General features: G+C 43.7%; 1 protein-coding gene across 1 annotated transcript in view; it reads left to right on the top strand.

Moving 5' to 3' along the window:
* CIT (citron rho-interacting serine/threonine kinase) overlaps positions 1 to 25,889 on the top strand; it is a gene marked incomplete at its 5' end in the record, with an annotated part of 168,347 nt that overhangs the window by 113,195 nt on the left and 29,263 nt on the right. The window contains 5 exons of the mRNA XM_079718132.1: positions 622 to 796; positions 6,266 to 6,463; positions 16,325 to 16,378; positions 22,725 to 22,922; positions 23,917 to 24,110. Of these exons, the coding sequence (XP_079574258.1) occupies positions 622 to 796; positions 6,266 to 6,463; positions 16,325 to 16,378; positions 22,725 to 22,922; positions 23,917 to 24,110 (819 nt within the window). The remainder of the gene's footprint in view (positions 1 to 621; positions 797 to 6,265; positions 6,464 to 16,324; positions 16,379 to 22,724; positions 22,923 to 23,916; positions 24,111 to 25,889) is intronic.

Raw genomic sequence — 25,889 nt, forward strand, 5'->3', positions numbered from 1 at the left:
GGGGGTGAGTTTTGGGGTTCGGCAAGGACTCTCCTATGTTCTGGGAGCTCTTTGATCTTAATCTTTTCCCCCAAAGAATTACAGTCTCCTTAAGAGATCTTAAACGTTCCCATCTTAGTTTAAACCAGCTTGGTAGGCTGCTGTCCGATCTTTGAGTTATTCCAGCTTCTGAGCGGCCTGGTGAAGAGGTGAGCAAGGTCGACAGAGAAGTAGAAGGAGTAGCATCCTTTCTCCTCATCGCCCTCTCTTCCCCAGCGCCTGTCTTAGTGAGTCGTCAGGGTGCTCCTGTACTCTCAGGAGGCCCTTTCTGCTCTCCTATACAGACTGGAAAAATAAAAAGGTCTACCAAAGGAGTGAAATGATAGTATGTCTTGAATCCCCCTTGACCATACTGAATCCCGTTGACGAGGGACTCTGAGCGGCGGGGACTGAACGGGCCCCAGGTCCCCATGCTGGGGCCATGCACACGAGGCCGGGTCAGGGTGGCGCTAACCTGGGAACGAGTGTGGTCCACTTGCTCAGATGCACCTCTCACTCCCCTTCTGCCTGTCCTTCTGCGGGGACATGCTCACCTCTAACGGGACTGTGATTTTGCTTGGCTCCTCCCACCACCCCCACCAGGAAGGCCCAGGAAGAAATGATTTCAGAACTCAGGCAGCAGAAGTTTTACCTGGAGACACAGGCTGGGAAACTGGAGGCCCAGAACCGGAAGCTGGAGGAGCAGCTGGAAAAAATCAGCCACCAAGACCACAGTGACAAGAATCGTCTGCTGGAGCTGGAGACCAGGCTGCGGGAGGTGAGAGTGAGGGGTGATCTCCCGAGGCTATTTGTTGGAGGACCCAGGGGCCCCCAGTCATCCAAGTGTCAAGCACAAATCAATACTTACATGAGAGCCATTGTGTATGGTGGTGAAGAGTGCAGACAGGGCCATGGGCGTCTGCGTTAGAATTCCACTTCCCCTTTTTAGGAGTTTGGTAACCTCGGGTCGGGCAGGCTACCCTACCACCTCTGTGCTTGAGTTTCCTCATCTGTAAAACGGCCATGAAAACGTATCTCCCTCACGGGGTCACATGAGGATGACATGAATTGGTGCATCTTCAAATGGGGGCACAGTGATCCCTCCTGTATCCTGATTCATTGAGGGCCACATGACTGTGTCCCTGCACGGAGTTTAGCACATAGTACGGCTTAATGACAGTGACAGAGGCCCCCCCCACACCATGACAGTGGGAGACTAAAAGAGAAATCTAAACTTTAGGTTTGTCTGATGGAAGGTGATCCGCTTCAGAGGTATTGGGTTGGCCAAAAAGTTCGTTTGGGTTTTTACATAAGATGGAAGAACCCGAATGAACTTTTGGGCCAACCCAATATAAGGAAGCTGGGAAGGGCGGCCAGGTTTCGGGAGGGAAATACCACACATTTGGTTGTGAACCTTTGGAGGTTGACTGAAGCTGTGACTTGACACGGCTCACTGTGTATTTATCAGATGCCTACTCTGTGCCAATTAGTAGCCAGATAGACAGTGGTGACAAGACAGACCCATCCCTGATCTCGGGGGCTGTCAGCCTAGCAGGTGGGTTTAGCTGGCCCTGGCAGAGGCAGGAGTTCAGGAGGGTGGTCCTTGGAAGTGGGACATCCCAGCTGGGCGTAGAGACACTGGGCTCAAATATTTGTGATGGAATTCTTCAAAGCGGAGATGATCTCTCTTAAGGCAAAGACCATTAAGCAGACAGTCTTCAGTTAAGGACCCAACCTTGAATTCTGATGCTTAGGAATGTCTTCATTTGTACTGGAGTATTAAAATGAGGCCACTTCTCCCAAGGGCAGGAGTTGTCAAGGTGTGGACCCCTCTCTGTTAGGACCACATGGCCTGTGTGTTGAAATGCAGATTCCTGGGCGGCTTCCTCCCTCAGCTTTTTGAATGGAATCGGGGTGGGGTGGGGGTGAGGAACAGGGATTTGCATTTTTAACCAGTGCCCTGGGTGATGCTTATGCTTCCGGAGTTTGAGGGCTATTGTTCTAGGTTATCCAGAAGCCTTAGGCGGTGCTTTTACTTTTCTAATCCAGGCGATATTTTTACTTCAGTAAGTTTAACCACACTTCCGTAGTGTCAGCCTTAGGAGTGTGAGTGTAAATAACTCGGATAGATTTCTCTGAGCGTGGGAACGCTGGCTGGCTGTCTTTTGCTTTCCCTTCCCACAAATGTCTCTCTCGTGTGTCTGCCCTGCAGCTGTAGCTCCTCTGGGCACTAACCTGCCCCAGGGAAGGCGTGGTGCTTTGTACTCCAGTCAGTATAGCCAGCCCCACAGGGGCGGTGGGAGAAATTTAGGATGCTTCCTGAGGGGCTCAGGCTGTATATGCTCCAGGGGAGTCTGGAGTTTAGCTTTATCTATTTATTTATTTTAAAATTTTTATGGGAGTATAGTTGATTTACAATGCTGTGTTAGTTTCTGCTGTACAGCAAAGTGAACCAGTTATACATATATGTATAGCTACTCTTTTTAAGATTCTTTTCCCGTACAGGTCATTACAGAGTATTGAGTAGAGTTCCCTGTGCTCTATAGTAGGTCCTTATTAGTTATCTATTTTATGTATAGTCGTGTGTATATGTCAGTCCCAAATCTCCCAATTTATCCCTCTCCCCCTTTCCCCCTCCCCAGTAACCATAAGTTTGTTTTCTACATCTGTGAGTCTATTTCTGTTTTGTAAATAAGTTCATTTGTACCATTCTTTTTATTTTTATTTTTTTTTTTTTTTTTTTTTTTTTTTTTTTGTGGTATGCGGGCCTCTCACTGTTGTGGCCTCTCCCGTTGCGGAGCACAGGCTCCGGATGCGCAGGCTCAGCAGCCATGGCTCACGGGCCCAGCCGCTCCGCGGCATATGGGATCCTCCCAGACCGGGGCACGAACCCGTATCCCCTGCATCGGCAGGCGGACTCTCAACCACTGCGCCACCAGGGAGGCCCTGTACCATTCTTTTTAGATTCCACATGTACGTGATATCATATGATTTTTGTCTTTCTCTGACTTACTTCACTAGTATGACAATCTCTAGGTCTATCCATGTTGCTGAAAATGACATTATTTTGTTCTTTTTTGTGGCTGAGTAATATTCCATTGTATATGTGTACCGCGTCTTCTTTATCCATTCCTCTGTCGATGGACATTTAGGTTGCTTCCATGACCTGGCTATTGTAAATAGTGCCGCAATGAATATTGGGGTGCATGTGTCTTTCCGAATTATGGTTTTCTCCAGATATATGCCCAGGAGTGGGATTGCTGGATCACATGGTAGTTCTATTTTTAGTTTTTTAAGGAACCTCCATAGTGTTCTCCATAGTGGCTGCACCAATTTACATTCCTACCAGCAGTGCAGGAGGGTTTCCTTTTCTCCACACCCTCCCCAGCAGTTATTGTTTGTAGATTTTTTGATGGTGGCCATTCTCACCCGTATGAGGTGATACCTCACTGTAGGTTTTGTGTGTGTGTGTGTGTGTGTGTGTGTGTGTGTGTGCGCGCGCGCGCGCAGTACACGGGCCTCTCACTGCTGTGGCCTCTCCCGTTGCAGAACACAGGCTCCAGGCGTGCAGGCCCAGCAGCCATGGCTCATGGGCCTAGCCGCTCTGCGGCACGTGGGATCCTCCCGGACCAGGGCACGAACCCGCATCCCCTGCATCGGCAGGCAGACTCCCAACCACTGCACCACCAAGGAAGCCCCTCACTGTAGTTTTGATTTGCATTTCTCTAATAATTAGCCATGTCGAGCATCTTTTCATGTGCTTTTTGGCCATCTTTGGAGAAATATCTATTTAGATCTTCTGTCCATTGTTTGATTGGGTTGATTGTTTTTTTTTTTGATGTTGAGCTGCATGAGCTGTTTGTATATTTTGGAGATTAGTCCCTTGTCAGTCACTTTGTTTGCACATATTTTCTCCTGGAGTTTAGCTTTAAATCTAGCCAGGCGGTCTGCCTTCTCTTTGCCACGTGCTGCCATTGAGATTGAGGGTAGAGGCCTCAGCCTCAGGTTTGACCCACCTGCAAGGGTCCTGGGCGTCCTTCCCCGCAGCCCGTGTGTGCAGTGTTAGCAGTTTTCCAGCAGCGTGTGTGGCGCAGGGCCCCTGGGTTCTCCCTGCATCGGACAGCATCCTGCTCCCCAACTTCCTCCTGACATGTGACAGTGATGTCACCGGCCTCTCATGGTTCTGCCAAGTGGCCGTGGGAGTTTTCAGGCATGTTAGCAGAGTCGCAGCCTCCTCTGACTGCTGGCATTTTAATAAGACCAACAGTAAGTAGTTAACCCTGCCACTTTTTAGCTGTGTGACGTCTTCTCAGTTCCTGAATCTCTCGGGCCCACAGTTTGCTTGTCTGTAAAATGGGGGTCATAGTCATACCATCCTTGTTGGGTTGTTAGGAAGATGAAATGGGTGAAGACAGTGCCTGGCACGCTCTACATGGGTACTGCACCTGCTGCTGTCACATCATCGTTGTCGCCACCGCCGCAGCCATTGTCCTCCTCGTCATCCTCACTAGAGAGAGATCATAGCCTTGGCTTTGGCTGCCGTGGACTCGTTAAGGGCTCCCAGATCCAGCCGACCCGCCCAGACCTGTCTCTTGAGTTTCTGACCTGTTGTTCCAGTAGACATTGGACACCTCCACTCAGATGTCTCCCTTACAGCTCAAGTTCAACGTGTCAAGAGTGAATTTCTTACCCTTCTCCTCAGATTGGCCCTTCCTCTCCTGTCCCCTGTCGTGGCCAGTGGTCTCACTGTCTGTGTAATTCAGATGCCCAGCAACATAGGTGTCACCTTTGCCTCCTCTCTGTCCTTTGTTCTCTGTCCCACTCTGAGTTAACCACTACATCCTGTTGGTTCTCAAGGCTGAATCTTTTAAAGTCTTTCTCCTCTTCATGCCTATGGCCTTTGGGACTTGGGTGTCACCTTTTCCAGGGAGCCTTCTCCATCCCCCTGGAGCTGGATGGGATGTCTCCTTTGGGTCCCCATGGCCTTTCATGTTTCGCTTGTACCCTTTCGCTTTCAGTGGGCTCTCCAAGGGTAGCTAGCATCTCTTATTTGCTTGGCATCCCCATATCTGACACAAGGTCTGGTCCCTAGGACAGCTTGTCAGTGTTGGTGACGTCAGCAGATGTGCCAGGGTCTCCCACATCTCCATGCCTTGGACGTCTTGCTTCCTCTGCTTGGAATTTTCTTTCCCTTCTTAGCTGCTTGTTTGGCTCCTGGATTCTTCAACACGGGGATCCCCAGTCACCTCCTCTCCCCCTCTGCTGTGTTCCCATCACATCCCTGCATCTCCTGACCATTGCATTCGACCACAATGTATGGCAATGGTTGGTTTTTATTTTTCTCCCCAACTTGAAGGCAGAGACTGTTTTTCATCTCCGTATTTCCTTTTACACAGAATTTGCCAAGTAAATTTTCTTTTTTCTTTTTTTTATGTTAATAGCGACTGCCTTTAATATTTATTTATTTATTCGTTATTTATTTATTTATTTTGGCTATGCCGGGTCTTAGTTGCAGCATGCGGGATCTTCACTTGCAGCATTTGGGCTTCTTAGTTGCGGCATATGGATTCTTAGTTGCGGCATGCATGCGAGATCTAGTTCCCCGACCAGGGATTCGAACCCAGGCCCCCTGTATTGGGAGTGTAGAGTCTTACCCACTGGACCACCAGGGAAGTCCCAAGTAAATTTATCTTGAATGGACGAAAGGTTGGATAGATGGATGGATAGATGGGCAGATGGAGGGAAGCATGATTAGTACCCAATATGACCTTAAGTTGGGTTACCTAATCAGAACAAATCAGAGCAGGAATATTTTAAATAAGTAGAATTCAGTCCGTTGTTCCACTTGTATTTCCATTCTAAAGGTGTCCTTGTTACTAATACAATGTTATTTATATCTGTTTACTTTTAAATGTTTTTCTAATAAGAACAACCGTCATCATTTTCATAGGGGATTCTTGCTGTGTGGTTTTTTGTTTTTAGAAGCTTTCCCAAGCATTCGAATATATGAAAGGAAGGGATGGTTTGTATTGATAATATACATTGTATATACTCTTATGTGTTCTCACTCCTGTTGATTTTTGAAACTTATCGAAGTCACAGCTGTTTTTTTGCATTTTTTTTTCCTTCTCGGTTGGGTGCTGAGAATTTAATTCCATGACCAAATTTAAGATGCAGATTGCACGGCAGGTTGCGTCTTGGCTTTCTCTTCAGTTAAGGTCAATGGGCATCTCTCTCTCTGTCTCAGGTCAGTCTAGAGCATGAAGAGCAGAAACTGGAGCTCAAGCGGCAGCTCACGGAGCTGCAGCTCTCTCTGCAGGAGCGCGAGTCTCAGCTGACAAGCCTGCAGGCAGCCCGGGCAGCTCTGGAGAGCCAGCTCCGCCAGGCAAAGACGGAGCTGGAAGAGACAACAGCGGAAGCAGAAGAAGAGATCCAGGCGCTCACGGTAGGATGAGTGTGGAGCTGAGGATATTTGCTCACCCTTAGAAATGCCAAGAGAGAAAAAATAAACCAGAGAGATGCTTAATGGGCAGAAAATTGGCTTATGTAGGCTGCTTCCTCTTTGGAATTAGTAAACTAGATCAACTGGGCAATGTCTGAACTTTCCTAAGGATCTTGAAAAGTTCCTCCTTTGTTTATGCATTTCCCTCTTTTTAAAATAATCATCACTATATTTTAAATTTTAGCTTAACCAAAGTCTGTTTACTTGGGTCTTCTACTTTAGTTTTCAATAAACATTAAAAAAATAATAATCTTATATCTTATAGTAGTCTTTCTACTATATTTTTGTTTTTGTTTTGGTTAACCTCATTTGTGTTCCTTTTTTTTTTTTTTCAAGCTGTAGATTCTGTTTCAAGTCTTTATAGTATGCATTTGGTAGGTTCTGGATGGAAATGATTCTAATGAATGAGAGATTGTTTCTGTAAAAGGGAACTGGCTTCCCTGCTCTTTCTAAGAGACTGGTTTGCTCACGTGAAGAGTGTTCTCAGGAGGTATATTGTTGGTGGGTGGCCCCTGGATTTAGACCTTAGTTCTTTCTGCAAGTCTCAAAATGTGACTTCGTTGGCCAATCTCCCACAGTTGATCCTTCTCACATAGACTGACCCAGGCTAACAAAACTGACAGAATTTTACATGTAAAAATGCCAGTTTACCAGCTTTACAGAGGGAAATACAACCGCCAAGTTGACCAGGATAATCTTCACATTCTTCCCCTTCAGAGAAATCTACTTATAAATCCCATTTCTCTTGGAAGGCTGCTTGGTGGACCTGGACTCTGGGCATAGAGAGCTGAATGAGTTTAATGGCTGGTGTCAACCAAGTGCATACATTTCTAATGGTAACATACTGTACTTGCCAAGCGGACAGGCACACTCATGCCTGCTGATCAGGGTACCCCCTTCTGTGGGCAGGACACAATGCAGCTGATGTTCAGAGTCTTTTTCAATAAGGTACCCAAATGGGTATCTTATTCATTCTGATTCATTTTGGATCCTGTCCCCATCTCCATCAGCAAACACCTCTAAACATCTCTTAGAGTAGGGTTACTTCTGCAGATGATCATGCACTTTTGTTGCTTATGATTTACCCTGTTTAAAACTAATACGTGTGTGTATGTATATATACATATATACATACATATATATATATAATATATATATATATATATTTTTAACTAATTTCCTTCTTAGAAGTTATCTACCACTGTTGGGTGTTTGGGGACCAAATTGGGAACATGATCTGAGAGTGCCAGGGTCTTTATGGACCAGTCCAGGACACAGGGCCTTCCAGGATTCTGGGGATACAGAGTAACTCCTTTATAGAAGATGCTTGTGCATCCTAGATTTTCCAGGACCTATGCCAAGTTCAGATATTGGTTGCAACCTTAGTTTCCAGTGTTTTCTCTATGAAAACACTCATTAAATGATGCCATGTGCCCCCAGTATTTGGTTTGGAAAAAATAGTTAGTGTCTCTTTGTTTATATTCTGCCCTGTTTCAAAAATGGACTGGAAACAGTTCGGAAAGATACGAAACAATATAACAGGACAGAATAAGAAAGAAAGGTCTAAGAGAAGAGAAGTCATAGAAGAAAAAAATGGAGGTAAGAATGAAATGAATATATACGCCAAGAAGGCGTATACGCTTCCTGGAGTCGGGTGGATGTGGAGAGAGACAGCCAGATGGCATTTCTTAGCTGCTAAAAGAGACACCTAAAATCCAACCACTATTATATTTAATGCCTTGTATATTAATATTTCTCCCCACATGAACCACCCCAGCTCTGAAATAAGGAGACATCAGTCGTTTAATCTGTACTTAATGAGTCCTCACTGTGTGCCTAAGTGCTGTGTCTTTAGCTTTTTCTCCCCAGGGGACTGGCCTGTAATCCCTCAAATCCTTTTACCCTGGAGTGGAGGAGAAGGAAACGTTTACCTCTCTACTCTGTTGGAATTGGGAGGGAGGCGGTGGTCACGCGTCTTATCCTGCCCGTTTGGAAGGAGGAGGGTGTACAGTAGAGCTTGTGTCGCTGCTGTTTATCTGTGGGGAAATTAGTCTTTCAGTCCTGTCTTGCTGCTGGTTGGAATGTGCCGTGTCTAATGGCTGCTGGACGCCTGCACGGCAGCAAGTCACGACTTAATTTAGTCAGATGAGATCACTGCCTCAGAGCATCTTAAAAAAAAAGGAAAGAAAGAAAGAAAGAAACAAACCTCCCTAGGTCTGGAAACTAGGGCTCTATGACTCTCACAGATGAGGATCCCTTGGAAAATAGGGCTTGTTCACAATGATGACAGGAAAGTGCCTTTGGTCAAATAGCTGTTTGTAAGCCCATCATGCAGGAATCCAAACCTCACATCAATTTGCCTCAGTTCAGTTTGAAGGCTGTGGGTTTTTCCTCTCCCCTCCTCCTGATTATGTCCCATAAATCTGGTCATGGACCACAGGTGGCCATTGTCTGAATGGCTTTGTTGAATTTGTTCTGAAGAATGTATTTTCTGAGAGAGAGAGAAAATGGTCACAGATGCGGTACCCTGACTCCCTCTCTCATTGTTCTGGTCCAAGTTCAGACCCAACATAAGCATCAATCAAATTCAATCAGCTGGATCTAAAATGATCTCCTAGGAGGCTTGTTTGCTTCATAGCAGGCTGTTTTATCAAGAAAAGGAAATAGTCAAATGGGCTATTATTGCTTTAATTCTAAGAGGTGGCCACCTCCTCACCTGGGAGGGGAGCAGTTACCCTGTTTGGCTTCTGCCCCTGGGCCAAAAATAGATGGAGCACAGTTAAAAGGAAGCTCTCCATTGAAGAAGTGTGGCAGGGGCCACCAGTCGCCATTGTTGGTCTTCCTCAGGCTTTCTTTTTTCCCACTCTCCCTTTACCCACCCTGTCAATTGCATTTGCATTGAAATTCACTGGCCATTAAAAGCTGAGATTGAGTCAAGGTGGACAGCAACAAGAGAGTCAGATTTAAACAAAAAGCCATGCTTTTAAGATGCTTCAGTGCTTATTGGTGGAAGAGAGAATTTTCCACCTGGAATTGAAATTTATGACTCCATGTAGAGACTTCCCTGGCGGTCCGGTGGTTAAGATTTCGTCTTCCAGCGCAGGGGGGTGTGGGTTCAATCTCTGGTCGGGGAGCTAAGATCCTGCATGCCTTGGGGCCAAAAAACCAAAACATAAAACAGAAGCAATATTGTAACAAGTTCAATAAAGACTTTAAAATGGTCCACATCAAAAAACCTTAAAAAAAAAAAAAAAAAGACTCCGTGTAATGCCTTCTTCTGAGGAAGAGAATTTGAGCATGCGCACTTCATTGCGTGCAGACGTGCGACGTGATGGGAGCGTTGCTCTGAATGGGGCCGCGGGGTAGAGGAACCGTGTGGGCTTGGTGCCCAGCAGCATGGCCCCACGAACACGTTTCATGTCCCTGTCCTCACGTTCTTTTACTGATTTTGTTAAATGACTAATGCTGAATAATCAAGTCAAAAGCTAGAGACACTCGAGAAAGGGATCCTCCCAGCAGAGCGTGATGGTGGGATCCCAGAGTCATCCTCTTTGATTTGTTAAAATCATTAGTCAATGCACGCTCTCTTTTTCTCTTTTACATAACTATCGATTGTTTTGAATTAGTAACCCATCGGCATGATAGGCAAGATGTGAAATTGGGTCACCTAAGGTGACAGTGTTGCTTGGCGCCTGCTTTCCCAGGGAAAGGGGTGGATGCGTGGAAGCCTGTGTTCTAGGATACTGACCGTGGATCCCAGAAGGCGGTCAGACATCTAAACACATGTTTCCTTTTCACAGTTCTACAGGTATTTTCTCTCATCGAGGTTGCATAATAATTCTCTTTTCTTCACTCCTCTTGTAACTTTCCTTAAAATTAAAGAAGACATAAGTACTCCCCAAAGTGAGTGCCTCTCTGGTTTCCAGGATGCAGCCTGTCCATTCTGCCTCTTGCCACCCAACCTCTAGGTCAGTGGTTCTCAAGTTGTGGGGGGGTGTCTGTGGCTCCGTGGGGGGTCCCCAAGTTCAGGTTATTTTCATAATAATACTAAGCTGTCATGTGATGTTTTTCATTGTGTTAACATTTGCACCGATGGTGCAAAAGCAATACTTTTATTTTAAAAGAAATAATAAATATTTGAAAAAATCTGCTTTAACTTCTAATGTGGTTAATAGAGATAGATATAACTCACATAAACAAAAGCCCTTTGGGGTCCTCAGTAATTTTTAAGAGGGTAAATATTTATTCCCTGTAGCTTCTAACACCTAATTAACATTCAGATATTTCATTGAGAGAATCCAAAACTTGTCTTACATATTTTATTACCTTTATATATAATGTGACCTTTTGCTTTTTGTGCATTTGTTTTACAACTTATTTCAAAGGAACATAAAACATGTTTCTTGCCATTTTAAAGCTCAGATCAGTTCAATGATTGTTACAGTACTTTCAGCAGTCACAACAGTCACAACTACATTTTGTGTTTATATTTCAGTCAATAATAAATCAAAAGCCATAATGATGGTAGTTCCTTACATTATACCCTCAAAGAGGAGTGTCATTTGATGTGTCAGAGTGATCCAAAGGCCTCATGATGGTAAATTATAATAGAAATATTAGTTATTGAAATTTCAGGCTCCTGTGGGCCAGTTAGGCAAGTTTCTACTGGTGTGGTGTTATTTGGAAACTTTGCTATTAGTCAGAAAGTGGAACAGGTCTTCTATCCCTCAGTCTAGGCCAGAAAGCTTTTTTATAATCATTGCTTAGGCTTTGAAGAAGTTAACTCCACCTTCAGCTTCCTGTTTCTGTCTGAGTAATTTCACACCAAATAGTCATTTAAGAGTGGAGGTTGGCAAGCTATAGCCAGTGGGCCAAATTTAGTCTGCTTCCTGTAAATAAAGTTTTATTGACACACAATCACACCCATTTGTGTACATATTATCTGTGGGTGGTTTTGTGCTGTGAGGGCAGAGTTGAGTAGTTGTGACAGAGACTGAGTGGCCTTCAAAGCCAAAAATATTTACTATCTGATCCTTACAAGAAAAAAGTTGCTCCTTCCTGCTCTAGAATTTACTAACCTAAGGATACTTCCTCTAGGATACTCACAGATGAGATTCATCAGTGATACAAATAGCCACGTTCCTAATTTGGATAAATAGTATTCTTGCCCCATTAAATTAATAAATCTCTCATATCATTATTAGGCAAAAAACAGAGTTTTGGGGAAAAAATCATAATCTATTAAATTAGTTTTTAAAATAGGGGCTAATTATTTGAGATGATTCTAAGTGATAACTCTTAATTTATGAATCTGTAAGTTCGTCTGTGCAATTACTGATTTTTGTTTTGTTTTACCGTTTTTCCAGTCCTCTTCATTCTTTTGTGTAGATTTAAATCTCTGGTTGTCATCTTCTGCCTGAAAGACTTCCTTTAACATTTCTTATAGTACAGGTGTGTGGGTGGCAGATTCTTTCAGCTTTTGTGTGTCTGGAAAGGTCTTTATTTTGCCTTCATTTTTGAAAGATACTTTTGCTGGGTATAGAATTCTAGGTTGACAGATTTTTGTTTTTATTTTCCTTTCAGTACTTTAAAGATGTTGCTCCACTGTCTTCTAGCTTACTCCCCTCCAAAACCCCTCCAACCTCACTGGGAGAAATCTTTCTTCTCTTTGTTTCTCTATAAGTAACTTGTCTTTTTTCTCTGGCTGGTTTTAAGCTTTTTCTCTTTATTACTGGTTTTAAGCAGTTTGATTATGATGTGATTTAGCTTAATTTCCTTCATGTTTCCTGTGCTTAGGGCTCATTTAACTTTTTGCATCTATGGATTTATTTTTTCATTGACTTTGGAAAATTTGTGGCCATTATTTCTTCAAATATTTTTTTCTGTCTGTCTCCTGCACTCCTTCAGGGACTTTGATTACATGTATATCAGGCTCCTTGGAGTTGTCTCACAGCTCCTTGATGCTCTGCTCATTTTTTAAGTCTTTTTTTTTTTCTTTGTGTATTTCATTTTGGATAGTTTCTGTTGCTATGTCTTCAAGTCCACTAATCTTTTTTTCTGCCATGGCTGATCTGCTGTTATAAACTTAAAATATAAATCTATGGCAAAATAGACATATTTAGAGAATACATCACAGCTAAATTAGGTGCTGAATTTTTCTTTTAAATTTATTTATTTATGTATGTGTGTATTTATTTTTGGCTGCGTTGGGTCTTCATTGCTCCACGTGGACTTTCTCTCGTTGTGGCGAGTGGGGGCTACTCCTCATTGCGGTACACAGGCTTCTCACTGCAGTGGCTTCTTGTTGCAGAGCACGGGCTCTAGGCACGCAGCTTCAGCAGTTGTGGCACTCGGGCTCAGTAGTTGTGGCACTCGGGCTCAGTAGTTGTGGCTCGTGGGCTCTAGAGCACAGGCTCAGTAGTTGTGGCACACAGGATTAGCTGCTCTGCGGCATGTGGGATCTTCCCGGACCAGGGCTCAAACCCGTGTCCCCTGCGTTGACAGGCTAGGTGCTGAGTCTTTTGACTTACTTCTCTTATAGACCTTCTTCTTTTTTAAAAAAAAAATTAAAGTATAGTTGATTTACAGTATTGTGTTTCTGGTGTACAGCAAAGTGATTCAGCTACATTTTTTTAATATTCTTTTCCATTTTGCTTTATTAGAAGGTATTGAATATAGTCCCCTGTGCTATACAGTAGGACCTTGTTGTTTATCTATTTTGTATGTAGTGGTTTATATCTGCTAATCCCAAACTCCTAATTTATCCCTGCCCTTTCCCCTTTGGTAACCATAAGTTTGTTTTCTATGTCTGTGAGTCTATTTCTGTTTTCTAAATAAGTTCATTTGTCACATATTTTAGATTCCACATATAAGTGATATCATCTGATATTTGTCTTTCCCTGTCTGACTTACTTAGTATGATAATCTCTAGGTCCATCCATGTGGCTGCAAAAGGCATTATTTCATTCTTCTTTTATGGCTGAGTAGTATTCCATTGTGTATATACCACATCTTCTTTATCCATTCATCTATTGATGGACATTTAGGCTGTTTCCATGTCTTGGCTATTGTAAATAGTGCTGCTATGAGCCGCAGAGCACAGGGAGATCAGCTCGGTGCTTTGTGACCGCCTGGAGGGGTGGGATGGGGAGGGTGGGAGGGAGGGAGATGCATGAGGGAGGGGATGTGGGAACAGATGTATATGTATGACTGATTCACTTTGTTATAAAGCAGAAACTAATAAAAAAAAAAAATAGTGCTGCTATGAACATTGGGGTGCATGTATCTTTTTGAATTAAGAGTTTTCTCTGGATATACGCCCGGGAGTGGGATTGCTAGATCATATGGTAGCTCTATTTTTATTTTTTTAAGGAACCTCCATACCATTCTCCATAGTGGCTGCATCAATTTACATTCCCACCAACAGTGTAGGAGGGTTCCCTTTTTTCCACACCCTCTCCAGCATTTATTACTTATTAATCTCTGACAGAGATGAATTTTTTTTTTTTTTTTAAAGCAAAGGACCACTTTTTCCTCTCCCTCAAACTGGATTCTTCTTTGGGCTTTCATAGCTAAGCAAATGGTGCCATAATCTACCTTGTCTTCCAAATCAGAAGTCCGTTAAGGAACCCTTGGCCCCCATGTCCATCAGCAAGTCTTATTACCTGTGCTTCCAAAAGAGATCTCACCTCCATCCACTTCTCTGCATCTTTTGTCACATCCAGCTCCAAGCCACCATCCTCTCTTCCTTTAATGACAGCAGCAACCTCCTCAGTGGTTTTTGAACTTCCTTCTACATTTGTCCTGTTTTGATCTGTTCTTCCTGCAGCATCCACAAAACGACAACCAGGCCATGTCACTCCGCATTTTAAAACCTCTGTTGGCCTCCAATTAATTGCATTTTGAATGAAATCCAAACTCTTTTCTTGGCCTTCAAGATTCTTGGTCTGGGGCTTCCCTGGTGGTGCAGTGGTTGAGAGTCTGCCTGCCGATGCAGGGGACATGGGTTCGTGCCCCGGTCCGGGAAGATCCCACATGCCACGGAGCGGCTGGGCCCATGAGCCATGGCCGCTGAGCCATGGCTGCTGAGCCTGCATGTCCAGAGCCTGTGCTCCACAATGGGAGAGGCCACAGCAGTGAGAGGCCCGTGTACCGCAAAAAAAAAAAAAAAAAAAAGATTCTTGGTCTGGGCCTGCCTCTCTACCATCAGCTTGGGCCACATTTTCCCTCTTTTGCTCTTGGCCACAATCCACAGAAGAATACATTTTACCTTGAAGTCTCATACAAGGGAGCCTATATACTGAGTTTCAATGAGTTTTAAGGTAGATAATCAGGATGCATCCTATAGCCTGTATATGATTCTGTAGTCATAAGGACATAAACATGTCATAGTTTCATTGGCATTACTTCTTTTTCTTAATGTTACATAAAATTGTGGTAAATCTTACAATTGATAGCAACTTAAACTTGATGACTTATGGTATCTGAAACAAGTTTCCAACAATGGTGCTTACCTTTACTCTCCAAGGTACATTCTGATGTTTTCTAATGTATCCTGTTTATTCCATTTCATTGGATAAAACAAACAAAAAAAATTTTGACTTGACATCTTCACTCTTGAGTCACAGCTTGAAGTATAAAAAACTGCTCTAGCCACTCAGGTCCTTTTTTGTTCCCCAAATGCACCAAACCCTCTCTTGCCTCAGGATTTTTGCAGATGCTGTTCCCTCTGCTCTTTTCTGTTCTTTGCATGGCTGGCTCCTCATCATCCTGCAGATTTCAGTTTAAATGTCAGCTCTTTAGAGAAGCCCTCCTTGACTGCCCCATCTAAGTGAGTTCTTTTTCTCCCTCCTTATTCTTTTTCCCTAGGCCCCGTTTGTTTCCTTCATAACACTTGTCACTGTTTGTAATCCTGCCCTTGTTTATTTTCTACCTGTCCGCACCAGAATGAAGGTGAGGCCAGATATGCTGTATCTTGCCATAGTGTCTACTGATGCTACTGGTTTAGAGCGCCTCTGCCTTGGTGAAAATCTTTATATTTACTTCAACGTCTATGTAGGGTTTCTGAATCTCAGCAGCTTTGGATTTAATTTTTTAAAAAGTCCCTACTTTGTCCTGGCTATTGTCCTGTGTATTTGTGTTTGTATCTTTCTTGGGAGAAGGCTTGGGGGCGGGGGTGGGGCAGTGGTGGGCAGCCAATTGGAGGGAAGAGGAAAAGATTAAGAATGGGGAGGAAGGGCTTCCCTGGTGGCGCAGTGGTTGAGAGTCTGCCTGCCGATGCAGGGGACATGGGTTCATGCCCCGGTCTGGGAAGATCCCACATGCTGCAGAGCGGCTAGGCCCGTGAGCCATGGCTGTTGAGCCATGGCCGCTGAGCCTGCACGTCCAGAGCCTGTGCTTCGCAACGGGAGAGGCCACAACAGTGAGAGGCCCGCGTACCGCAAACAAAAAAAAAAAAAAAAAAAGAATGGGGAGGAAGACAAAGGAGAGTAAAACTTCATCCTATGTTTTTTTCCTTTCTTCCACTAGTCCCTAGTTTTAATATGAATGTTAAATATATATTTGTACAGGGTGTCATGTGTGGTCTAAATAGTTAATTGTTATTAACAGTCATTGTGTATTCCTGTAACTTTGCTTCTCCTGTTGGGTATGACTTGCTTAATTCTTTGAAAAAAAGGTGCTGGGGCAGCTGCAACAGCGTTCTTGGCTTTTTTAGACAAATTGTGATTTTCTTTATTTGACCCATAGCATGTAGAATTGTATTCCACCCTATGAAAAATTTACAATCGACTTCTTACCTTTTAGGCACATAGAGATGAAATCCAGCGCAAATTTGATGCCCTCCGTAACAGCTGTACTGTGAGTATTAACCAAAGATGATGAAAATAACATGAAACTAAAACTGAGAAGGAAAGGGGGACGTCTCATTTTAATATCAGTGACTGATTTTTGATATAAACTTTCAGATTGAAGCAGTTAATGCGGTCCAACTGATTTGGAAGTTTCTGAGCCTCAGATAACTTCCGTGTCTTGTGTTCCTGCCAGTTAAAAAAAAAATTAAACCATTCTTCGTGTTTGGGGAAGGCTTGTTGGAATGGTCAAAATAATACTCACTACAGAACCACTAATAGATCTCAGTAGCTGCAACAGAAGTCCCATTGGAGCTCCCCTCCCTTCTCCAATCTAGAAGGTTCTGTCTGAGACTGGCCCCGGATGGTAAGGGGCAGTTAGACATGTCAGGCTTCTCCACCCTACTGCCTCTACAGAGAGGGAAGACCAACAAGTTCTTCTCCTGGGGAATCTAGAAGGGTTAACTTCCTAACAGGCAAAATCTGGCTTCCTAACATGCAAATTCAGAATCTAGGACTCTTTGGGAGTCGTTATGTCTATTGAGAGAAGTCAATTCCAGGAGCAGATAAGCATCATTCATAGGTTATGTAATAGGGTAGGATCAGTGGAAACTCGGAGTCTATTTTTGATCAGAGAGAGGGACTAAAATAGGCCCCTTTCAGAAGGGAGGGATGTTGTCCTTATTCATGGTTCTACTTCCTTTCTTTGGTCCTTTCATTGCTCTGTTACCTCCTTAGGCAGTTCTCAGTCAGCTTCTCTCCATTTGTATTGTTTGCATCTGTAACTTTCCAGAAACACCCCTCCACCTCCTATAGGCATATTTTCTTTTCTTGTAATGAACTCCTTCTTTCCTCCTTACCTACTATAAATGGGACATTAAGTCCTGGTATATGCTCCCCGCCTCTTGCCCCCTGCTTCATTTAGGTATAAAATGCACACAACAAAGTACATGAAGTGCAACTAATATTAAGCATATAGCTCGATGGATTTGTATGTGTATAGACAACTTGTGTAACCACAACAAAGATCAAGATACATAACTTTTGGGCTTCCCTGGTGGCAGCGTAGTGGTTGAGAGTCCGCCTGCCGATGCAGGGGACATGGGTTCGTGCCCCGGTCTGGGAAGATCCCACATGCTGCGGAGCGACTGGGCCCGTGAGCCATGGCCGCTGAGCCTGCGCGTCTGGAGCCTGTGCTCCGCAACGGGAGAGGCCACAGCAGTGAGGGGCCCGCATACCGCAAAAAAAAAAAAAAAAAAGATACATAACTTTTCAGCTCCCAGAAGGTTCCCTCCTCTCCTCTTCCCATCAGCATCCTTTGCCCTAAGGGTAACCAGTATTCTGACCTCTGATACCACACCTTAGTTTTGCCTGTTCTTGAACTTCATATAAATGGAATCATAGAAGATGTGGTCTTTTGGGTTTAGCTTTTTTTGTTACTTAAATTGTCTCTGAGGTTCATCCATGTTGTTGCATCCATCAAGATTTTGTTATATTTTAATTACGGTGTCGTGTTTCCAGTGTGTGTATAGAACTGAAGTTTGTTTATCCATTCTCCTGTTGATGGATGTTGGGTTGTTTCTGGTAGGAATAAAGCTATTAGGAACATTCCTGTACAGGTCCTTTGACGGCTGTAAGGCCTTGTTTCTGATGAGCATATACCCAAGAGTGGAATAGCTAGGTCATGGGACGTGCCTCTGTTTCACTCTAGTAGGTACCTGGCAGATGGAATTTAGGTCTGTTTCCTGTTGCCAGTGGCTGGATCTAGGGTGAGCCTGCCTTAGCATTATTTGTTGATTTCTTCCCTTCCTTGAGGAATTGATGCATTCTGTTCCTGTACTCTTTTGCCTTACTTTTTTAGTTTCTTATTATCTTGGTTTCTTATTTTACACAAGAGTTATTTGCTTATATTACATACATGCTCATAAATGATCACTGAATAAAATATAGATCATTTTAGGACTGTGACTTTTTTTTTTTTAACATTACTATTTTTTCCTAAAATAAACTTGGATGCATTTTAAATGTGTACATCAGTAATCCTGTTTCATTCATCTGGAGTTTTCTTTTCTCCTTTTTTAGTCTTTTTTTTTTAAACATCTTTTTTTTTTTTTTTACAGCTTTTTTTCTTTTTACAGCTTAAGGGATAATCAGAGTACAATAACCTGATGAGTTTTGAAATGTGTGTATATTTGTGAAATCAGCAAAACAATCAAAATAACAAACATAGTCATGACCCTCAAGAGTTTCCTTGTGTGCCTTTGTAATCCTCCCTCTCCCCCATTTTTAAAATTGCAAGTGTAGTTTTAATAGAATATACCAATATGTAGAACAAATTTGGTTACTTTCTTATGTAACTTTTGTACTCTCTTTATCCCTCAAATTTGCTTTTTCTGGCACAGTGACTTCTAATTCTTCCTTTACTTACCCCTGGCATTCTGTGGAGAAGCCTTTGGGGGCCTCTCCCAGTGGGAGGGGGAACCCAAGAAAGTGATCCCCACCCACAGTTCAGCTAGGGCAGCTGGGTAGCTTGGGGGTCCAAACCACACGCTCTGGAGTCAGATAGACTGGTTCAGATTCTAAATTGGTCTCTTGGTAACCTATGTGATGTTACACTCCTGAGGCTCCATTTCTTTGTCCATGAAATGGGATGACATTGTATGTCCTCAATTTCAGTACACCATTGATTGTAAGATGCATAATTCATTTAATTACTGCTCTTTGCGGGGCTGGGTGAGGGAAGAGAGACAGCTGCTTAGTTGCAGTATACATTCAGATTTCAGAAACAGTAAAACCTAGGAAACACTGAGTCATAGAATCCGAAACTTGGTAATAATACCTGGGGTTCCTGCAAGAAGTAGATGGTGCATTGGTGTTTGTACAGGGCCTGGTCCACAGAATGCACTAATCAGTGTTGGTTGCTATTATCCTTTTATTATATTGGATTTACCACAGAATCTTGTGTAGAAAATGGTCCCGCTCCTTAAAAAAGTTTGAAAACCACCACTTTAGAACAACACTTGGCAGCAGTGGTAGATCTCAGTTATACTTTTGCAAGTTCAAAGGCTGCTTTATAGACACTTTAGAAGAGTGCGATAGATGTTCCTTTCTCGTTGGTGCTGTCCAGGATTGTCGCCGCTGGGAAATGTCATCTTTGTTACCGGTGGGAACTCCTGTAATAGCTCAATCAATTGGAGCTCCCAGTTAGCAGCTTTTAAAAAGCTCATGAGCAGTAAGATTTTCGAGCTCAGGCCATTTCTATATTGTGAAGAGATTTAAAAAAAGGATTTGATTCAATCTGGCACCTAAAACCCTACCTAAGTCTGTTTTGGAGAGGAGTTGGTGGGCCAACATATGACATGGTTTTAATTATGAATCAATCTGTCAGCTATAAGATTAAAAATAAATAATATGCAAATAGCTGCCTTCAAGAAGGAACGAGGCATTAAAATAGGATGTCAGCCCGGTGTCTTTTCAGCCCGATACTCATTGTCTGGCTGGTGTCTTCACCCCCAACATGCTCTTGGACATTTACCAGGTAGCGTTCCCTCTGCTGGTTGCCCAGTCAGGTGTGAGAGGTAACATATGTATCTCAGAACCATGAGGTGTGCTTAAAAAGCAACAGATAACCCCAAATAGAGATCTTTAAAAAAAATTTTTTTTCGACACTGAGAGTAGATAATTTTTTTGTATCCCTGTTTTCTGTTAGAATTGTACCAAGATCTCTTATCTGTAAAAACAGCATAGAAGAAAGCTCTGCTGGCCCTTGCATTATGAAACTATCTCCCTCATCTTTTTTTTACCACTAAGATGGAATCAGCCTTGCAGTTTATCTTTCCTGCCTTCTATCCTTGGGGTTGAAAGCTTAAGAGACTCATAATACAGGAAACAGATCATTTGCCCTTGGTGTGGAGAGAATATACCCACAAAGTAGACCTAAGAATTGTCTTTGCTTATAACCTGGTTCAAAATCACAGATAGCTCATTATTATCCTTTTTTTTTTTTAACCACGGAGATCATTAATTTACTGCCTGTGTCTCAGGTCCACCCAATATCTGTGTGTGTCTAACACTCTGGCAACTCCAACAGAGCCACAAGCTCAACGTGTTACGGCTTTGGGCAGGAAGAACATACGAAACGTCCGAATGCGCTAACATGCTTTCACGAGGCCTCGGCTGCTTCGTGCAAGCACCTAATCCTCCTCTTGTCAAACAGGCAACATAGAGATGATGACAGAATACAGAGCCAATCATCACAAAGTGTAAACACAAGTCAGAGACCCCTTGAAAACAGGGTGACGACAGGAAATAGAAGGACTCTTCCTACTCCAGTGGCCAGTCGAAATGAGAGTAGTAATCTTGGCACCTCCCTGACTTTTTTCGAGTGTTTCTTCTTTAGCACTTTATTATCTAATTTGGGGAGGAGGAGAAGAAGTGGCAGAAATGGGCTTATTATAAATTGCATTTTTTTTTCATGAGTCAAAGAAAGGGAGTAGGTACCCAAAGGCTTAAATATGTCTTTGAATGACAAGTAAATTATTTTGGCAGCATATATATTCTTATGTGGGTAGATTTTCTGTAGTCTGTTTGCTCCCCATGGGGCACCATTGATGCCTCAACATCTTGGTCACTAATTTTTATCCCATGTATTTCACATGATGCATTAAAGTAGAATAGCACGCAAGAAAAAGCCAAAACATTAAAACCAGAGCAACAGAGGAGGTAGTCAATATAGTATTTACCTCCATGTCAGGTGGAGAAACCAACCCAGGCAAGTTGAAGGTGGCTTATTTGGGGCTTCCAGACTCCATTTTATAGCACAGCTTCCAGGCCAGTTTGCCTCATCAGTCTTGTTGTTTTCCTTTGGGGGCAGAGGTAGAAGGAAGCACAGTGGAGACATTTGCAGTCTAGGAGGAAAACCACCTTAAGGAATGGGTTTACTGCATTGTTTATTCATTGTTTCTGCTTTCGGGAGATTTAACCACGTCACACAGAGGGTGATACAGGGTTCCCTGTGAGGCAGAAGTGCCTGCTAGGAGTGACGGACTTGCAGTTTTTTTCCTTTTTTTTTTTTTTTACCCCGATAAAGAAGGAGGTTTAGCCAAGAACCTGACCAGATAACCTTTATTCCCCCTCTTGTAGCTGATAGCATTACACAAACCGTAGGAATTAACATGGCTTTTCATATTAAAATACAAATTATTAGACCACTTACTGCATTAAAAGCTCATCAGCACAGTTAACAAAATGAAAAGCTGTGGCCACATTGAACAAATCTACTTAATTGATGTTCTTTAATTCTATGTGCCTGGGAAGATTTTTTTTTAATTGATAGTCAAAGTAGGTTAAAATAGGGAGTTAGTCATGGCAACATTTCAGAAACTAAAACTAAGTCTACTCTAGGTTTGAAAATGGGAAACAATTAACCATAGGCTCAGAGGCATTTCCTTTTAATTTACTCCTTTTAGTTACGTAAAATTTAATTTACCACCAGTGCGCCTCATTCCAACTATTATTAGAAAATTGCCCTTAAACTTCTAAAGTATTATATATAAAAGCTCTTTGCAAGTGCTGGTACTAAACCTCAGGAAAGCTAAATGCACTGAAATTGAAATCATTCCGCCAATGAGCAGGGAAATCATTTAGTAACACCAGATTAAATCTCTCTCAGTAAAATGACAATTTCATATACATGCCTTCCCACTTTCTGATAGCCAGCTGCATAATTAGAACCATTTAAAGTGATGCTGTCATACAGTATTATATTTTCAGGATTATTCTGAGAGTCCCTTAAATTTTTTTTTTCTTTTGTTGCATGAACTTAAATTTATTGCCTAAAATATTATTAAAATAACTCTTAGTGTCCTTCACTCAGTCTTCCGTGATAGGAACTTTATTTTGCTTTCTAAGACTGTTTCCCAGGATAATGTCCTGTAGATGGTGTCCCTGGCCTTTTAGCTTAATCAGCAGATTGTGATACCAGTCTCTCTACTATTCCTCTTTCCTCAGTTTGCATCTTCCACATTCTATTATTGGCCATGAACTTGATCTCATTTAAAGTTGCCCCTTCCATATGGCAGGCACTTTTGATTGATTTGTTTTTACCATATTTTCCCGATGAATCCTGAGTCAGAAAAGAATCCAAGACATTTCTTGTTCTCCCACAGCATATGTGTGTTTGGGCGCTAAGGGGGCGGGTGTGGGAGATTGAGTTTGGCTCACAGGGGTTGGATGGGCAAACGTGAGTTGCACGCTGATCGTCATTATCATGTAGGTTCAAGTGCTGATGGCTCTAGAAGCAATTTCTCATTTCAGATCAACTTGCTTGCTGCGTAACCGGATTCTTTTCCTCTTAGGTAATCACAGACCTGGAGGAGCAGCTAAACCAGCTGACGGAGGACAACGCTGAGCTCAACAACCAAAATTTCTACTTGTCCAAACAACTTGATGAGGCCTCTGGCGCCAGTGACGAGATCGTACAGCTGCGAAGTGAAGTAGACCATCTCCGCCGCGAGATCACGGAGAGGGAGATGCAGCTCACCAGCCAGAAGCAAGTAAGGGTTGTAAACAATGTCAGAGACTTCCCCAGGAAACTTGGAACCCCTTTAGATTTTAGAGCAGGTGCCAGTTGCATCTCTCCCAAGGGTTCTCAGACTGAGCCTGTCCAGTAAAAGGGCTCTTTTTTATAATCATGTCTGTGGGTTTTTTTGTGTGTGTGTGGTACGTGGGCCTCTCACTGTTGTGGCCTCTCCCGTTGCGGAGCACAGGCTCCGGACACGCAGGCCCAGTGGCCACGGCTCACAGACCCAGCCGCTCCGCGGCATGTGGGATCTTCCCGGACCAGGGCACAAACCCCTGTCCCCTGCATCGGCAGGTGGACTCTCAACCTGCGCCACCAGGGAAGCCCCATGTCTGTGTTTTGAAGGCTTGTGGGTTTTAAAAATGGCTTTTAGAAGTTGGTTTTTTTGTTTTTTTTTGTTTTTTGGCCGCTCCGCACAGCATGCAAGATCTTAGTTCCCCATCCCTATGGAACCCGTGCCCCCTGCAGTGGAAGTGCAGAATCTTAACCACTGGACTGCCAGGGAAGTCCTGTGTGTGGTTGTTCTTGATTTTGATTTAAAACCATTAAAAATAGAATAGAATGCTTCTGTGAGCCACTTTATTTTTATGTATTTATTTAAAAAAATTTTTTTTGGCTGCGCCACGTGGCCTATAAGATCTTATTTCCCCCTACCGGGGATTGAACCCTGGCCCTTGGCAGTGAGAGCTCAGAGTCCTAACCACTGGACCGCCAGGGAATTCCCGAGCCACTTTATTGTTAAGTGTGGTCTCTTTTCCCTGATCTTCCTCCTGGTTCTTTCTATAAGATGATGGCAGAAATGGCCCTTCATCCATTCTTGTCTGGTCCCCTCATTCTGTAGGAGAAAAAGATAGTGTCTTTCAGACCATAGTTAGAAACTCCTGCTTTTCTGAAACTGATCCGACAAAAGTAACACCTGGGAAATCCTCATTTGATACAAAGCACAACTCAGTGATACTGATTTGCAGACGATGGAGGCTCTGAAGACCACCTGCACAATGCTGGAGGAGCAGGTCATGGACCTGGAGGCCCTGAACGACGAGCTGCTGGAAAAAGAGCGGCAGTGGGAGGCCTGGAGGAGCGTCCTTGGTGACGAGAAGTCCCAGTTTGAGTGTCGGGTTCGAGAGTTACAGAGGATGCTGGACACCGAGAAGCAGAGCAGGTGGGACTTCCTGTTGGTAAAGCTATGGCAGGTGACAGCAGCAGGATCCACCTCAGAGCTACCAGCAGGGTAACCGATTGTCTCAGCTTGGCCAGGACTGAGCAGTGTCCTGGGACATAAGACTTTCAGTGTTAAAACTGGGAGACTCTTGTGCAAACCAGAATGGGTCTGTCATCCTCGTTGTAAATACAGACACTGCCATTTGGCAGTAGATGGTGACCACTTACCCCATGCAGGGCCCTGGGAGTCAGCAGGGAGAATATCTCAGCGCTTTCTTTGTAGAAACTCTTTTCTCGGGTTTCTAATCACTGTGACCATGTAGCAAGACCATCACTGTTTCGATCCTGGTCATTTGTGACGCAAGCCTGCCTTCTACACCAACCTTGGCATTATTGACAGTTCAGGCCGGGTGATCCTTTGTCGCGGGCCCTCTTCTGTGCGCTGCAGGCTGCCAAGCAGCACCCCTGGGCTTGACCAAACCCGAGGAGCCGCTCCCTCCTGCAGTGTGACAACCCAGAACATCTCCACACATTGCCCAGTGTCCCCTGGGGGGCAAAATCACCCCCAGTTTGAGAACAACTGCTCTATAAGAACAGTTTGGTTTTTTTTTTCCATTTCTTGGTAGGAAATAAGTTCAGGTAGTATCTTTTCTCTGAGTTCCCACAGTCCTCCCAGCATAGAATTCCCTTCCTGCCGGGGTCACAGGTGTGAGGGTTGTGTACTGCATGCTGCTGGGGATGCTGTTTGCACTGAAGACGTCATAGATAGGAAGATTTATTATGACAGTTTAACAGCTCACGGCAGCAGTGTTTGCACTAACAAAATCAGTATATTATGACGGTTTACCAACAGATGTAAGTAAACAGTTCTTTAAGTAAACAGTCTTAAAGAACACGTGCCTTTCTTAGTTTGTGCAGAGACACCTACAGGCTGGTATTCGCCCTGTGGCTTCATGTCTGCCCAGTTGAATCCTATGCCTCCCCCATAACCTCGCTAATATCACCTTCCTCTGAAACTTGCCTTCCTGCGGTACTCTGAACTCCTTTTTTTTTGGCTGTGTTGGGTCTTCATTGCTGCACGCGGGCTTTCTCTAGTTGCGGCGAGTGGGGGCTACTCTTAGTTGCGGTGCACGGGCTTCTCATTGCGGTGGCTTCTCTTGTTGCGGAGCACAGGCTCTAGGTGTGTGGGCTTCAGTAGTTGCAGCGTGCGGGCTTCAGTAGCGGTGCGTGGGCTCAGTAGTTGCGGCGCACAGGCTGTAGGGCACGCGGGCTTCAGTAGTTGTGGCTCGTGGGCTCTAGAGCGCAGGCTCAGTAGTTGTGATGCACGGGCTTAGTTGCTCCATGACATGTGGGATCTTCCCGGACCAGGGCTCGAACCCACGTCCCCTGCATTGGCAGGCAGATTCCCAACCACTGCGTCACCAGGGAAGTCCACTCTGAACTCTGTAAGCAAGATAAACTATACCTGGAAATATTTATCATTTATTAGGACTCTATCAGATTCATTTTAGTGTTTCCCACATTTGCTTGATCATAAAGTAGACTCTTCACAGTCTTGGATGTATAATCTGTGCTTAATCAAACTAGAAAAGACTGGAAGCAAAGAGGACCTATAAGTTTCAAGAGAAACTGGTAAAAATATTCCCCCTTTAGACATCTTCCCATTCAGGGTACTTGCTGATGTAAGGGGGCTGCTGGTTTAAGACCTCCTGTTGCTGTTTCCCTCCAAACTCTTGGGCTCCCCTGTCCTCACCGTACATTCTGGCTGCCCTCACACAGA

The sequence above is a fragment of the Hyperoodon ampullatus genome (assembly GCF_949752795.1).
Source record: "Hyperoodon ampullatus genome assembly, chromosome: 13".
Classification (NCBI taxonomy): domain Eukaryota; kingdom Metazoa; phylum Chordata; class Mammalia; order Artiodactyla; family Ziphiidae; genus Hyperoodon; species Hyperoodon ampullatus.